A 16,851-nucleotide genomic window follows, 5' to 3' on the forward strand; every position below is an offset into this window, starting at 1 on the left:
GTGCGCCACAACTACTGAGCCGGTGCTCTACAGTCCGCGAGCCACAACTACTGAGCCCATGTGCCACAACTACTGAAGCCTGTGCATCTAGAGCCCGTGCTCTGCAACAAGTGAAACCACTGCAACGAGAAGCCCGTGCATCACAACAAGAATAGCCCCCACTCACCGTAACAGGAGAAAGCCCGCACACAGCAACAAAGACCCAATGCAGCCAAAAATAAATAAATAATAAAATAAATTAAAAAAAAAATTTAGTTCAAACAAACTATTAGAGCTGATGGTAAGCAGGACATCAGTTAAGGAATTTTCTAATTGGATCTTCTCTGGTGATACTCTTTATGTGACATTACTGACTAAAACATTAAAAAGCAAATACACAGCCTTTGGAAAAGGAAACTTTAAACTAAAAGACCACTCCCCCGTGTGTGTGTGTGTGTGTGTGTGTGTATAAAGAGAGAGGGAGAGATATATTGAGAGAGAGAATCACTGTTTTATTCCTATTAGTCTCTGGCTTAAAAAGTACAACGTGGCTTCTGAGAATAATTCATCAATATAATTTAAATTGTATTTATTTTTAAAGTAGAAAAGAAAAGCTTCTGCAAAAGTTACTGATAGGATTTTTTTGAAGCTAACCAAAAAAGGAATTTGTATTTTGGCTGGAGAAGAGAAAGGAATGAAAAATAGAAAAACTGGCTATTACACAATAGGAAATCTTATCTGCATTCAAGATGCTCCTTAGAAATAGTAAATAAACTCTGATTCAGACTTGTTTTCACCCGTTTTTCTCTCTGCCTTCGGTTGCAAAACCAAACCCTCACTACTTCTTTCTCCAGGTTCAGTTCTTCAGCCATCCGCAAGATCTCTTGAGAGGAAGGTTTATTCTGTTCTCCAAAATGTCTCTCCAGAGCGTCTTTAGCAGCAATACTGGGAGGTGGGGAGTTGACAGGAGAGAAAAGGAGATAGGATATTTTTAGGGATGTTTTTGGCAGATCAAAATTGTTAGGTTGAATTTCCTAAATATTAACATAAAAAGGAAATTTAAAGACTCCGAAAACACCTTCAAAGCTCTTCAACAAAGATAAATGTGCAGTTTGTTGAACATTTGGATGCTTGCTAGTCTTACGTAGGCTACCTATACCAGAGTCACAGGAAGAAGTAGGGGAACTCAGACATTGTGTTTATCCCACTTTGTGCCACAAGAGGGCACTGACTTACTGAGAAGGAAATAATTCTGTAGGCATTTCTAAATGTCCCCCAGAAATCATTTATTTACAATAAATGAAATGTTTTGTGTACAACTAACCCACTAAAACAAAAACTGTATTTTAGCAATTCCTCTGTGAGCCTCATGGAAATTACAAAAAGATCAATGAACAATCTGGCTTGAAATGCAAGGAGTTACCTTGAACTTTAAGCAGCCTAAATACTGATGACTAGTTTTGTTATTTGTAATAACATAGATACCATACTGCCAGAGCAAGACTTATGTCACCAGGGAACAATAGAGGGCTTCCCTGGTGGTGCAGTGGTTGAGAGTCTGCCTGCCGATGCAGGGCACACGGGTTCGTGCCCCGGTCCGGGAAGATCCCACATGCCGTGGAGCGGCTGGGCCCGTGAGCCATGGCCGCTGAGCCTGCGCGTCCAGAGCCTGTGCTCCGCAACGGGAGAGGCCACAGCAGTGAGAGGCCCGCGTACCGCAAAAAATAAAATAAAATTGACAATAGAAACGGTCACTCTATTTAGAAGTGATTGTCCAGTTTCTGTTTTATCCAAAACTTGCATAGTAAAACTGTTCTTGAATCAAACAATACATATTTTTCCATCAAATTTTAAATTTCCAGCTATATCTCACCAGTAATTTATTAAATGTTATGCTTTTTCACCTATCTTATTTTCTCAATTGACTCTATTCATTTTTATGTTATATTGAATCTATATTATGCTTAAATGCTCATTCCATTTGTAAAATATCTTTTTCTTCTCCAGTAACTCTTAATATCTCAAAAGTATACCTGATAGTTGTTCTCCGTTTCCTTTTTCTTTCATTTGCACCCACTTTCTCATTGTATAAAGCTGTGATGGGGAAAAGATGAATAATTACAAAAACAAAGTAAGTCTTTTTATTTTAACTATCAGATTTGGATTCAAAATTTTCTTTATAAAACAATGCAAAATAAAATTACCACACATTTTTGTTTTAAAGTTTTGCGGTCTACATCATTTTAGATTACAAGCCCTAGATTAAAATGTTAACACAGAAATAAATATTAACTTAGCAAAAACAATTGTCTTTTAAATCATATCCCTACTTTTGGTTGGAACACTTGCTCTGAATGCTCTCAAACCTTGCTCTTTATCCAGCCTTGACATTAATATAAGTAGATAATTTTATCACAATAAATTGCTCATCTAGCAATTGCTTGTGTGTGCAAATGCTCTGGCTACACTTATATTAGGTTATGAAAATGATTCATGTATAATTACTACCGTATATAGCCCAGAGGCAAAACAATCTGGATGTGTTAAAAAGAATCATTTTACCACTTCACACCTATGCCATATTGTCTAGAAGTTCTCCTTATACCGTTTATTCTCTCACAATTTACATTCCCAGTAAACTTATTTCTACACTCGCTCTGGCCTTGCTTTTTTTAGTGTGATGAAACAAGATATTTATTTTTCACGTCAAAGAGAAAAAGCAAACCCAAACCAAACTTCAAGCCTCTCACTTTAGCATTAATCCAACCAAGGGAAGGCATTGTGTTCAGGTTAGAACATCACTGAGTCTCCAGAAACAACTTTAGTACCTCCTACTTGCTCGGCTTCCTCCAGCCATTTGGATAATATTGCTTTTAGTTTGCATGCATTTTTGAAGCTGAGCTGCAGGTTTTCAAATCGGCAGATAGTCGTTTGACTGAATTCAGAGCCATGCACAGCTGCCAGGGCTTCCCCAACATTTGTTTGGGTGTATCCTGTGAAAAAACAACAAAGGCCATTAACTTGTTTTTCAAGAAGCATTCATTTTGGTCCATTATTGTACAATTTTGTGTATCTTTGTCAATTACCACTTTTAACCATATATTTGTTGGCAACTTAGAATAACAGTAAGGTTCAGTGTAGAATTGTTCAGTATTTCAAAAAAAAATTCCTTCTAGTTAATAAATTACTTTTTTAGAAGTCAAAAGAATTCAGGTAGGAACATCTGCCATTCATAATATTTAGCCAGATTGGTTAGATGTGTCATAAACACTTTAGAAGACATTTAAAAATTCTCTCTTAATCATTTTTATTAAACATCTGATGATATATACTCAAAATCTATAGTATATTAAATATAATGCATAAAATACATGGTGGTATATCATAAATATTTTTATCTCAACTTTAAGAGTGAAAGATTCAACATGTTGAAGATAAAACTAAGAATTGTGTTTACTTTCCCTAAAACTAAGAATTGTGTTTACTTTCCCTAAAAACATGTTTATTATGAGACTTTGATCACACAATATTTTATGTATACCTCCAAGCATATTTATGATATCATTCAGTAATACTTCTATCTCCAGGCAAAAAAGTTCTCATAGATTGTCTCAAACATTTTTAGAATACAAGTTGATATAAGCCATCAATATAGAATTTGAAACATTCACAGCAATATAAGTAGCAAATTGAAAATGAATGTTATAAAGATGCCTACTGCGTGTTTATGACAAATAGTTACTACATATTAATTCAGGGCCTAAGGCTATATACCTGTATGCACAAAATGATTACATATGATGCCCATCAATAAATATCATTAAAAATTACCAGTGGCTCATTTCACAAATGCAAAAGTTTGCACCATCATTTCAATCCATTAAAAAATACATTTCATGCATTAAAATCAAGGTTAATTATTATGGTTATTTACATTAAAAACACTTTTCAATAGAAAGTAAGCAAAGGCTGAGAACAGACAGTTCACAGAAAAGGAATTACACATGACTGTCAAACACATGAAAGAACATCTTTCACTCTTCACTCATAAGAAGAGAAATTTAAAATGAAACTACCATGAGGCACCACTTTGACCTATCTGATTTGCAAAGATCCAAAAGATTTAAGCATCTTTTTCCTTCAACAACTATTTTTTTATTCTATGCACCAGTCACTGTTCTAAGTGCTGAGGATATGCCCCTAAGGAGAAAACAAAAAAGAAATAAATAAACAAAAAACAAAGTACAAAAAACTCCTGCTTTCATGGAGCTCATATTCTGAAGGGTGGCAAAAGAGACACCTATGGTGGTAGTAAAATTTGGTATAACTTCCACAGAGACCAATTTGACATCTATCGAGATTCCAAACACACATACTCTTTGATCGGGCAATTTTGCTTTTAACACTTTCCCTTCACATGTATTTATATAGGTGCAAAATGACATTTATGAAGTTAATTATTGTGGTATTGTTTTCACTAGCATAAGATTAAAGGCCATACAAATTACATCAGCAGGAAACTGGTAGTATATTCATAAAATGGAAATTGGCAGATGCATTACAGAAAGCTCTCTAAAAAACTAATATTGAAAGCTCTCCAAAACAAATAGTTAAATGAAAAATATCTGTATGAAAAAATATATGTATCTGCTTGTATGTATATGCATAAAATACCTCTGGAAGGCCACACAACACTGATAAACAGGAAAAACAAGCAGAAGGGATATATTTCACTTATACCTTTTTAGCCTTTGAATCATACAAAGGTATCTCTTCAAATAAAATATAGGTAAAAAAGGCACTTCAAAACTTATCTCTGAAAAAGAGTACCATTAATTTAGAAATCTATGTATTTTGGCTACTAAGAATTTACAGGGAAATGAAGGTTTTTGTGGGTGTGTCATCATTCAATAACTTACATCCACAGTAGATATGTAGAATGAGAACTGTCTTGGACTTTTGAGCAGAGTGTAAGAGACTGAACAGTAACAGAGTAAGAATTTGCAGAGCAGGTTGTGTGCCCCACTGCTCATAACAAGCACATACCTAGCTTAATTCTTCTCACTTTAAATTCATTGGCAAACTTTTCAAGTTCTCGGATTTCCGGAGAATCCATGTCTATTGGTTCTTCAGCCAACTTGCTTTTCCGCCTGAGCTCCTGCTTGAAATCAGCGGCTGTGAGGTCCTCTGCCAGGAGAGGCTGGTGCATGGGAGGAAAGCCATGACTCAAGGTGTGGTCGGGAAACTTATAAAGACAAGGGGCTAAGCTCCCTGTAACAGCAAGAAAAGGAAAGGACCGTTTGTAATTATCCCCCATTTCTATACATGCAAGAGTTTGGCCCATAAGATTATTGTGACAGCCAGTCTCAATTCTGAAAGGTTACCTGACATTCAGTCTTCTGAAATAGAAGAGTAACTTAGTATAAATGCGATGATTTATTTTCCACCTTCCTGGGAGCAGCAAAAACAAAGATACTGCAAAGCCAAAGGGAAGAAGCAGGGACTTGCAAATAATTAAAATAGAAATAAGCAAATTTCACAGAAGTATGAGTTTTCCATCATTTTTTTCTCTTAAAAGACATCTATTCCTGGGAATCTGAGGTTCAACTTTAACCAGAATGTACATATTCATCTCTGTTTTCTTAATTCATTGAACAAATAATCTGTGATGTTTGTTATAATCAGGCACGTGGTTAAAGGCTATTCTGGGAAGTTTTTGTAGGATTGAAAAATTGATTTTACATTATTAAGAAACCCCACTGTTTTTTCAGTAAATGCTTAATTTAGTAAAGGCAGGTAAAAATAAAATTATGAGAACACAAAATGCATTAATATGTTTAAATAGATTCGACGTTAACAAGCGACAGACATTAACAAAAAGTAATTTTTAAAGTTCTATTAAAAATTCAGCAACAAGAGTTCTTGAAAAGTATAAAATATAATGGAATCACTTCTTGACAATTATTTAGGAAGCAAAAATAAGTGGCAAGGAAAGGTGCAGTTCTAGATATGATAGGTAATCACCCATAAATGATGAAGCATTGAATCCACTTAGTGAGTTAAATAAATCACAAAAAACTAAAAGATTTAATTTTTTAATTGCTTCTAGATTTCATTCTTCATTTGGAAAGAAGAGTCTGCCTCAGTTGTGGAGCGTGGGTGAGAGGATGGTATAAGCCAAACTCCCACACATTTTATTTTTGTTTTCTTCATCAGTACTTTACATTTTTATTCATAGAGATTTAACTTTAATTTATATTAAATGACACCTGTATAACCAAGACATTTTGATGTAAATAAAATATGCAATAATTAATAATCTTTCTTATGAGTACAAGTATTTAAACTAAAAATAAATGACTACAGAATACCTGCAGTAATCATTCTTAGAAACTTACTGAAAAAATACATCGAGTTTATGCTACCTATAATTTCTCTATAAATACATTCACAAGTCAGACATGAGTAATAGTGTATTTTGCCAGGATATATAAAGCTTACATTAATATATCAACACATAATGAGCAAAGAATAGTGTAAGTCAGCAAATTGTTGGCTTATATTATTTACATGAGAATATGTAATTATATAGTGTACTCCAGTAGACTATATTACTTTTCTGAAGCAAGATACACACGCAATTGAGAAATTAAACAAAATAGCATAAAATAAATTTAGCCATTTCACAGATGTAAAAAATATACAAAAGAAACTATTCCTGTCTAGAGCAATTAATGTTACTTCTAAAAATCAAAATTATCCAGTTTTATTCTTTTTTTAATATCAATTTTTAATTTATTACATAACTCAATTTGTTTATTACCTTTGGGGTTCATTTTTAGCTTTCTATTAGTTTTAGATTTCTGCTAGTTGAACTAAAAGAAAGGACTAATATATAAAAAAGAAAACTGATCACTTTTATTTTCACATTTACTTAATATTTATCTCAAGACTTTTCTTTTGCTTTGCTTTCACAGTTGAATCTTACACATATGAAAAAATCTTCACTTCTTTCGTCATTCAGAAAGAGCAATGCCACTTAATACACTTAATGATGAAATACTCTGAGAAACAGTAAAAACAGACAAATCAGGCTGCTGTTTTATTTTGCATATTTAATGTATTTTAAGGCACTTTGGATAACTCATGTAATCTGTGTCAAATTATTTTTATTTCACATAAGTAATTTGTTGCATATCGTTTACATGAGATGCAGAAAGGTCTGAATTTGTTAGCAATCTTGATCACTCTTTTCAATTTTTCTTGCTGATAATAGTTGCACTGCTACAAATCTCCATGCTGTGTTCATTTTACATTTGTCATCTTCTTATCCTTATATAAACAAATGAAGTAGAAAAGATATGTATTTTTTACCCACAATTTAAAATTTGAATGAAAACAAGTTAAATAACTCTCCTTGGGTGCTATGATGAATTCACTACACAGTTGAAACTAGAAGTGAATTCCAATGAACATTGCAGTAAACCACATCAAAATAATCAGTCCATTTTTCAGGTAGTCTGTACTCAGGGAAATCAAATGACTTTAAGGATTTCTGCATCTTAAACATATTTGGCTACATTAAACAAACGCTTTCAGACAAAAGTATTATATTTATTTAATACAATATTGGAAGTGAGCCATCTCTATTTCTGGAAAATTTTAAAGCTAGTTTATACATTATAAATACTCTGGATAAATGCACATTTAACAAATAAATTTGAACATGAGTCCATAAGAAGTACACAGAAAATACCATGTTCAAAAGTCTTACTTTTTGAACATGGTATTTTCTGTGTACTTGGATGCCATCATAAATATGGCATCCAGAGGAAAAAGGAAAGCACAATGTGTGACATGTTTTTATTTTCCGTTAATTGAAAGTATCCACAATTATCTACAAGGACACGGTTTTCCTGGAGCTAACCTTAAACAGAAATTCATGACAGTCACAAGCACAGCCAAACAACGTGTGGTTTCTATCATATGATCCTATATTTGGCGGAAAATGGGGAGTGATTGGTATGGTATACATGACAAGATATTTTAAATTTTTTTCTAAAGCCTGGATTATTGAAAAGTCAGATTGGGGAGGAGGAGAATAAGATACATTGAGTCGTGTGCCGCAGAAGTTTCATGAACAATTTCCAAAACATTGCTAAAGCAAAATTGTCTATAAGCCTAGAACAAGTGCACACCTAAATAGCTTGGAAGTGTTTGTACATTCTTTACAGCCCAAGATGTATTTTCACACTGCAGATTAATCCACCACAGCCTTTCTGAACTGCTCTGCATGTACTTCTGGGTGGCGGAGGAGGGAGAGGAACAGAGGTGAGTCTTTTAAAGCAGGTGATGGGGAGGCCATGGTCTTGCCTTGCGGGGACCTGACTCAAGGTTCTGTGATACAGGGCAGGGGGCTCTTCTGCATCACGTGGCTCAGCCAGATGCTAACTGACAACATCTCTGAGGTTATGAAGCTTTAAAAGAACAAACAGGGGAAGCAGAGGGACACAGTAAAATACACCCACCTTGCTGTAGACTGGAACAGCAAAGTACATTTGAATATCTCCATTTCTGTTTGTTTTTTTTTTGTCCTCATGCATGACAACGTGAAACAAATCATAAATTTGAATTGTGATTTTTTTTCTCTTTTGTGCATTTGTACATCCTATTCATGTACAACAGGGTCCTTTTCCTGGTTTTATAAATTAGGTTGATTTGGAGCATAGCCATGCCTGTTTGTTTAAATATTGCCTGTGGCTGCTTTACAATCACCGAGTTGTGTAGTTGAGACAGAGGATACAAAATTTAGGGAAAATACATAGAGTCAGTGCTACTGAAAGTCCTTTCATGATCCAGAGGCAAAAGATGGTCAGAATTACTCCTTCCCTTATTGTCAACACAACCAGAATAAGTTAGGGAAAAGTAAGACTAAATAAAAGAAAAAATGAAACAGAAAAAAAAAAAAAAAAAAAAAAAAAAAAAAAAAAGACAACTTAAGAATGAAGAGATGGGCTCCGAAGTAGACTATCTCTCTATGTCACTGTCAAACAGATTTCTGTTACCCTTTGCCTTAGCCCAGGTGTAAAGGGCACTTGCGGCCATACTAGTCTTTTCTCTTATTATCCACTTCTCATAAGAAAAGAACATCCATCTTCTTGATGAATTCTCCAATATCAGCTATTTTGCTTTCCTGATAAAATTAATTTTTAAGCAAGGACTCTTACAGCACATCTTGGGTGGCCATTATGTCATAACCTTGCTGGATTTAGCAATCATTGCCATGTAGCTGATTTGCCCAGTTTCCACAGGACGGTGGACAAAGTACGCAGCTCATTAAGCTTGTTTTCTAACTTGGACCCAGCTTTAGAAACTGGAGAAGAGACACAATGTCAGATACCCAGGAATTAGAGTTTTGAAGGGTTTTTGTTGTTATTTTGCTTTATTTTGTGTTTTTCCAGAAGAGATTTTTGAATACCATTTATAATTCCCTGTTTCCTATTATCTATACTGTAGGCTGTTGAATTATCTAAGTTCTCAGGAGAAAAGAGACAGAAGAAGAAATGTAACTGGGAATGTATCTGAAGAGAAGATCAAGGAGAAAGCCAGGTTGAGTTGGTACAAAGTTGCCACAACTCAACTCTGATAGACCTCTGGTACCCACTGCAACTTGGATATGAAGAGACTGACACTTGGAGATGCTGACTTGAACAAGGTTTGTAATTAGTTCCTGGTGTGGCTAATTCATTTCATCCAATCAGTCATTCTCTTTGGTATGCCCACACCTGGTCTATGAAGCACAGTGAATTCATCTGATGATTAAAGTCCTTCCTACCAACCTTAACAAAATATTAGCTATAGCTCTTGTCTTCCGATGGGTTATTAATTTAATGAAATGCTCAAAATAAATGTAAGCATCAGAGTATAGTGACAAAATAGCCGTATTCAAATAAAGCAATTTCACACCATTTGAAATATGGTTCTTTCTGCAGCTTCGCTTTTATGTGGAGTATGTGACAATGCATCTGTCTTTGTTGTTGATGATTAAACGCTTCTGTGGATTGTGTGGAAGCAGCTGATTTGATGAACGCCTTGAGACTTCTCAGAAAATTCAAATGACATTGCCAGGTTTCTCTTGTGTTTTTTATACCTTTTCTGAATTCCTGAATACTTCTGAATTCTTGTGTTTTACAACTCAATTTGTGTAGCTTCTCTGGGGATGACGGCAGAAAGGTTCAGATTCTCTGAGATCTAATCGGCCATGATGCAAAGGCTAATTACCAAATATATGTCAAAATAGTGACATTGTAACAAATTATAAAGCACACCATATTTTAATGATATCCCTCTCAAAAAATATTCAAATATAATCTCTATGCTTGCTATGGTGAATATTTCTTTCAGTGACAAAATATATTTAACTTTGGTTTAAGACTACAATACCTCCAAATCTTAGGGCAAGTTTTCTCGTGATTATCACCAACCCAGGCTTTGAATCATTTTAAAGGGCTTTTCCAGGGGCCTCTCCTTTTTAACTTTTAATGAGGAAGAGAGTTTGCTGAGCCTGCCAGGGAAACTTGTACCAGCACAATCTGAGCTGCCTGTGAACTCTCAGTGTGAACCTGGGCCTGTTCTCTCCAATCCTGGAAATTGGAAGGGTGTTAGATTTCTCAGGCCAGCTGTGAACTCCACAGACACTGGCCTAGATCTGGTGAGAGGGAGGTGGTAGCAAAATCCGTCTAAAAGTATTTGGTCTGTGGCTGGTTTTATCTTTGTGCCAACCTCAATCCATTCCTGCCACTTGCTGGGTATAGAGGGAGCCTATAGTTGTACCGGCGTTCCTGGAACTTACTGTGAAGGAAGAGCAAGGCCTTTTTCCTCCAAGAAAGGGCAGCATGTGGCCATGAGCTTGTTATTTCCAGTCTCCATAATCAAAATGTGGTGGAGGCCACAGAAAGAATTCTGCCTGCACCTCTAGTGGCTAAATGCATATTATTCTATTTTATAATGAAAATAGTTCATCATCAAGGGCTGTTCTCATTAACCATGAATACTGATTAACTACTATGTATATGAATCATAAATGATCTGTTTTCAAAGAGGAAGAAAAAATATGGCTTTCGTTATTTCTTACTTATTAAAGAGAGACATTAGGATTTACAGGTAACCATTAAGAACATCAGTTTTCATTTTATATAAAGGTGAGGATACTAGTTTATTCAGAATGCTGCCTAATAGAAGGTAAAAGAAGCTAATTTGTTCTGGAATATTTTATTTTAAAGTTTTAATGTTGTATTGAGTCTTAAACTGAGAAATTCTGAGAAATGAAAGGTTGGTGAACTAAATTCTTTGTTCAATTTTATTTCAAATGTATAAGCATAAATCCATATTTGATGTTTTATCACCTACTCTGGATAACAAAACACAAGAAAAGATTTCCCTAATATGTGATTTCTCTATCCAGAGTTTCTCAATATCACACAAGCGTGCACACACACACACACACACACACACACACACACACACACTCACATTCTCCCATAGATCCTTGGTAGTTATTGTTACCCACAGTATTTCTCTCCCTGCTGCAGAAATAAATATAAAAGATTAAGGGATACCCCCAAAAAACTTCTGTGCCCAGCAAAATTGTTTCTATGGCCATATCCTAAAATTAAGTCATGAATTTTGTAATAAGTGGATCTCTTAGGTCATATTTTCTTTTCCTTAAGAAATGTGCTATCAATATCTTCATGCAAGTATCAATAAACAAGTAGTTTATCTTGATCTAGTGATGTTTTACTCATTCAAAGGGAAAAAAGATACGTAACTTCAACTATTTCAATCTCATCTAAGACTCAGAAGCATCTCAGACAGGGCTGCCAAAGACTCAACTATTGCTAAAGCAGCTGCAAATCACTCTTAGCCTTCAATGTCTTATTTATCTTTATGGACCAAATGGCCAGAAGAAATATTGTGGTGAGGAGAATGCTCTAGAAGTTGGTCTATCTGCTTTGGTAGCCACGTAAGATTACTGAGCACTTGAAATATGAAATACTAGTGCAGCTGAGGAACTGAATTTTAAATTTGACCTTATTTTAGTTAATTTACATCTAAATTTAAATAGACACATAAGGCTAGCAGCTACCTTATTATTACTGTAGGCAAGCCCACTAATGGCATAAACAAGTGACAATGAGCAGTTTGGCAGTAGAGAATTAAAATAAAAATCACACAAAGCAAACACAAGAGTTAAGAAGCATAGCAGCTCAGAGCTGGGTAGAATAGGGGCAATCAGGTATAACTATTATGGTCTCTGAAGACATCACAGATCAGAGAACATTTCAATAAGCGGTGGTTTTACCAGCATTTCCAAGGTTAAGAGATCTGAAATTCATGATATACTCTGGTCAAGATTCCCTCAGACCCAGGAAATCCATCCAAGTGTCCCCAAACTCAACCTTATATGTAAGGACAATTTTTCTTACCTGCCATCACTCCATAGGTCGATGACTGGTTTCCATAATGACAGGAAGGAACAGAATAATGAAGTCCTGTTGCTGTGTTTCCCAATGTTGTCACCAAGAAATATGTGCACAAACATTTAGGAGTTTGGATCAAAGACAAAATAGACGGGACTGGTAAGAAAATGTACGAGGATTCAAGACACATTCATTTCATTTCAAAAGTACACGTTTAAGCTATTCTTAAAGTTATATGCCAATAATTTATTCTCATTTGGGGGCGGTTCTCTGATGAGTAGGTTAAAACTAGAGGTTGAAATTTGTCTCAAATAATGAGATCATGAATCATCAAAGTGGACTAGAGCCTTCATTAATTATATCCTGTGCTCTGTGTTGGGGTGATTGACCAGTTTGAAACTTGGATAATCGGAAGTAGCCGAATTCTCGCAGGTTCCACTCAATATAGACATTGCAAAGAACTGACGAGAGGATGCTTTCTTAAAATTCTTGTATAACATAGTATAATACTTGGTCTTTTTCTGGAACAATGAATACAGAAATCAACTCCTGATCAGTCTTTACTTCTGCTTATTCACCTAACAAATTTTTTCTATCAAAGAGGAAATGGCAGAGCCACTAGCCTTTTACTGGATATAATAATAAAAAACCCCACTAAGTTCAGAGGCTTATGAAAAGCCTGTGACAATGTACGATGTATTTAGGCTGGTGTTGAAACCTTGAGGTTGTAGGTTTTCTTCATGCACACAATTAATTCAACAAGTCTAATGATGAAGCGGGTCAAAAAATAAGTTCGTTGATTGTTGAGTAACTTGAGATTTATAAAGGTTGAACCTAGCATATAAACTTAACCTCATTTATAAATAGTTATAGGTTTCATTGAATTAATGTATATGTTGAAAGTATAAATTTGAATTACTAAACTTTTATCAAGCTTTAAAGATGAATAACAATGGACTACTGACAATAAAATCACTAGCCAACGTTTTCTTATGTATTTTATTTTCGCTTTTTTTTCATGATATCCTGAATGTAGTGGTGGATTTTCATAAATAAAGTTTTATCTTCTTGAATAATATGAGATATTATAAAGAATAGATTTAGAATCCTTTGAAAATATATGGTCTACCGATTAAAGACAAAATTTCTTCAGAACGTAAAACATATTTTCTCTAACTATAACTCAATTTTTAATATTTTAAAATATCTGCATAAATTTTCATTTTACAACTGACACAGAGAGAGAACTGAAATCATTTTACTTTATAATGATTACTATGCATTCCAAAATTAAACAAATAAACATGAAACGCATTCAATATCTAAGTGCTCTTCTCATTATAATCACTATTTTTAATTCCTTACTTAGAAAATTAGATGTATATGATTACAATTTGATGGAAAAATTATAAAAATCAATGTTATTGTTATTTAAAACACGTTAGGTCACTTTTATTGATTATGAATGTTTTTACTTCCAAGGTTTAAATACCTTTTGTCTTTCTGATGTGGGGAAGTAGTGTAAAAGGGTAGGCTAACTTACTAAATACACTATTTATTTATTTTTAAATTATTTATTTATACATAATTATTTATAATTATGTATAAATTAGTTATAAATATTTATAACTTAGTTATAAATTATTTATTTATACATTATTTACTTATTTTTAAATAAATAAATAGGGTTTTGACCTAAACTTGCTTAATTTTAACCTCAATTCCAAATTTTACTTTTATTCTAGCCAAATACTATCCACACACAGTAGATTAAGCAAACAATGCATTTTCCTTCTCATCACCAACCTATATAAATGCCTATTATGTAAAATATACAATTAGCTATGTGATGGTTGTTTAAATTTATTTATACCACACCTCTTTGATAAAAATACTTTATTACATTTTCCAAAAAATATGTTTGAGGATATTTTCATTAGTACATTTTAAATTAAATTCTGAGAATGTTTAGTATATAAAAAATCACTACATTAATAATTTTCCCAGAGTCTAAATATATGATCTCTAGATACTTTAAAATTCAGCCGAAGATTAATGCTAAACTTACGTATAAGTTTGAAAGCTGCTTAATTATAACAAAAGATAAGGCTAAAATACTTTAAATCAGCATATAAATGTATCAACTCAAATTTTGATTTTTAAATGTATAAAATTTAGTTCATATTTAGATTGCTTTTAAAACAAGTGGAAAGTGCTGTTAAACAGAAGACATTTACTCAACTCAAGACTTTATAAATCAACTTCAAAACACTTTGTTACTGCATAAAACATGGACACATTAAAAAAATATACTTATTTGCTTGGTTGTGTTTGAGACAATATATTTGAATTCTCAAGTTTAATTTTCATTTAAGAAAGTTATATAAGAAAATATAAAAACTTTGAAGTCTCTTCAGAACTCAATTTTGAGAAAATTCAACTCAGTCCATGGGCTCTAAATATTATATTGCCTCTAGATTTGATTTCTGAGTTTTTAATTATGCTAAAAATTAAAGTATGTAAAGTAATACTTTAAATTAAAGTATTTAAGTAATTAAGTATTTAAACACTTAATTCTTTTATTCTTTGAAACCCATTGTTGTTGGTATTTGGAATCATTCAGTTGTGTTTACTGTGAGGTGTATGACTGTTTTTAGACATGGTAGTAAATGTAATCTAAAAACCAAATAAATCTCAGACTCACTGTTTACTTATATAGAAAACAGATCTCTTTTTATAATAAAACCAACAATAATAGAAATTACTACACTTACTAATATTTCTTGAGAATTTTCTTAGGCATTTTGACCTCTTCAATATCCTGAATATTTAACTTAACACCAATGAAAATAAAAGAAGCAATGAGATTCTAAACTAACAAGATTCAAAGCGTCCACCCTGACATGTTAGGCCCAGCCACACGTAGACGGTTATTGGAGTCAGTACCTGTGGACATCACGTTGGTGGCGTGGTTGGAGACTGGTAGGCACTCGGCAGCGCTGTGATGCATTATCAGAGGCAGAGTTGCAGAAGACTCAGAATTCAGAGGTATAAAGGTATCAGCCGAAGTAAAAGGTTGGCAACTCATTCCCACAAAAGAGTAGAAAAATGAGGAGAAGTCTGCTCCTCAAGTCAGAGTTTTATTATATCACCATCTCAAAGGGCCGTTTCAAATCTCACTACCTGCATATATACATCAGGGAGGCTCTGAGCACCAGGAGGACGCGTGCTGGTATTTATACTGCAGGGAAATCCCTTTATACATGTTAATCGTCTTTTCCCAGGGGTATTGCTTCATCAATCTGGACAGTCTTCCTTCTTACCCAAACATAATCCATGCCCAAGTGGGGAAGCTGGTTCTTGGGTACAGACTGAAGGCCAAGGAGAAATATGAAACTTTATTTAACAACTTCAGTAATTCAGACCTTTTAGAAAGGAATCAAGAGCTTAAAAAAAAAAAAGTGCCCTCAAAGAAATAACACTACAATGAATTGAAAAACACTAGGTGTGTTTTTGCTACTAACAAAATGATAAATTTATACATATGAGATATTTTTCTTTTTTTCATAACCTCATTAAATCTGAAAAATAACAAAACGAGAAGTACACGCTACCTAATTTTAAGAAGCAGAATTTTAAAGTTTAAATTGAAAGAAGCATAAAAGACTAAATGTGAGAATGAATATATTGCCAACTAGTGATTCACACTCAATATAATTCTGAAAAACAATTGAATTTTTACTATATCACAAATAGAAAATGATAAAATATTAAATAAAATTCTAGTAATTTGTAGAGAAGATGAACATTAGTGATAGTATCTTTCCCTTGGTTTCAATTTATTCAACAAGAACATACACTTAGTGAGCTCTTACTAGAGGTCAACACTATTCTAGTCACTTTCTACAGTTATGTCAGCAAATGTCACATCTTTGTGAGATCTGTACCATTCTCACTAACCTTGATTGTGCCAGAGCCTCTGATCTTTGCCATTCCACTCCAGAACCTGCACTGGGTGCAAACTTTCCACACAAAATATATTGACATTATAAGACTATGAAAAAAATAATATACTATAAACAATTGATTCAAAGATAATTATCAGTATAATGATTTCACAATGATCATGATTTCTACATATAAATGAATGAATGCAATACTGCCTTTATTATGTATACTAGGGATAATATAGGAACCAGAAGTAACCTGACAGGCAGAGATATTACTGACATAAGCAAGGACTTATGCTCCATTAGATATTTTTGAAATTTTATATTATGGAATATTTACCTTGGAATTGGTTGCTTTGTGCTAAATTTAATGTTGATATTGATGAGAATACACTTTCAAAAACTTGAAATTTGAACGCTTGTCATTAACCAGTAAATATTTT

At 33.7% G+C, this 16,851-nt stretch overlaps 1 protein-coding gene across 2 annotated transcripts; it reads right to left on the reverse strand.

Moving 5' to 3' along the window:
- Positions 1–263: 263 nt before the first annotated feature.
- Positions 264–15,714, reverse strand: POU1F1 (POU class 1 homeobox 1). Of its 2 annotated transcripts, none has more exons than XM_027102497.1 (6): positions 15,405–15,714; positions 12,465–12,536; positions 5,026–5,250; positions 2,808–2,972; positions 2,013–2,073; positions 264–924 (listed from the first exon to the last, which is right to left on the reverse strand). In XM_027102497.1, the coding sequence occupies exons 1-6, from the start codon at positions 15,544–15,546 to the stop codon at positions 714–716; spliced, it is 876 nt and encodes a 291-aa protein (XP_026958298.1). In that variant the 5' UTR covers positions 15,547–15,714; the 3' UTR covers positions 264–713. The 2 variants fall into 2 exon arrangements, with proteins under 2 accessions (XP_026958298.1, XP_026958223.1); XM_027102422.1 differs by having other exon boundaries at positions 473–924; positions 12,465–12,614.
- Between the last annotated feature and the right edge of the window lie 1,137 nt (positions 15,715–16,851).

This window comes from Aethalodelphis obliquidens, unplaced genomic scaffold, assembly GCF_003676395.1.
Source record: "Aethalodelphis obliquidens isolate GAN/ISIS:26980383/991018 unplaced genomic scaffold, ASM367639v1 scaffold1, whole genome shotgun sequence".
Taxonomy (NCBI): Eukaryota; Metazoa; Chordata; class Mammalia; order Artiodactyla; family Delphinidae; genus Aethalodelphis; species Aethalodelphis obliquidens.

What these genes read in the sequence shown, in the direction of transcription:
- POU1F1 (XM_027102422.1), bottom strand. Translation starts at nt 15,546, where the DNA reads ATGAGTTGCCAACCTTTTACTTCGGCTGATACCTTTATACCTCTGAAT. An exon ending in AGTGAGAAGAATTAAGCTAG is followed by an intron (nt 2,973 to 5,025) that starts GTATGTGCTTGT and finishes GTTTTTTCACAG; the next exon opens with GATACACCCAAACAAATGTT. An exon ending in AAACGGAGAACAACTATCAG is followed by an intron (nt 925 to 2,012) that starts GTATACTTTTGA and finishes CCCACCTCCCAG; the next exon opens with TATTGCTGCTAAAGACGCTC.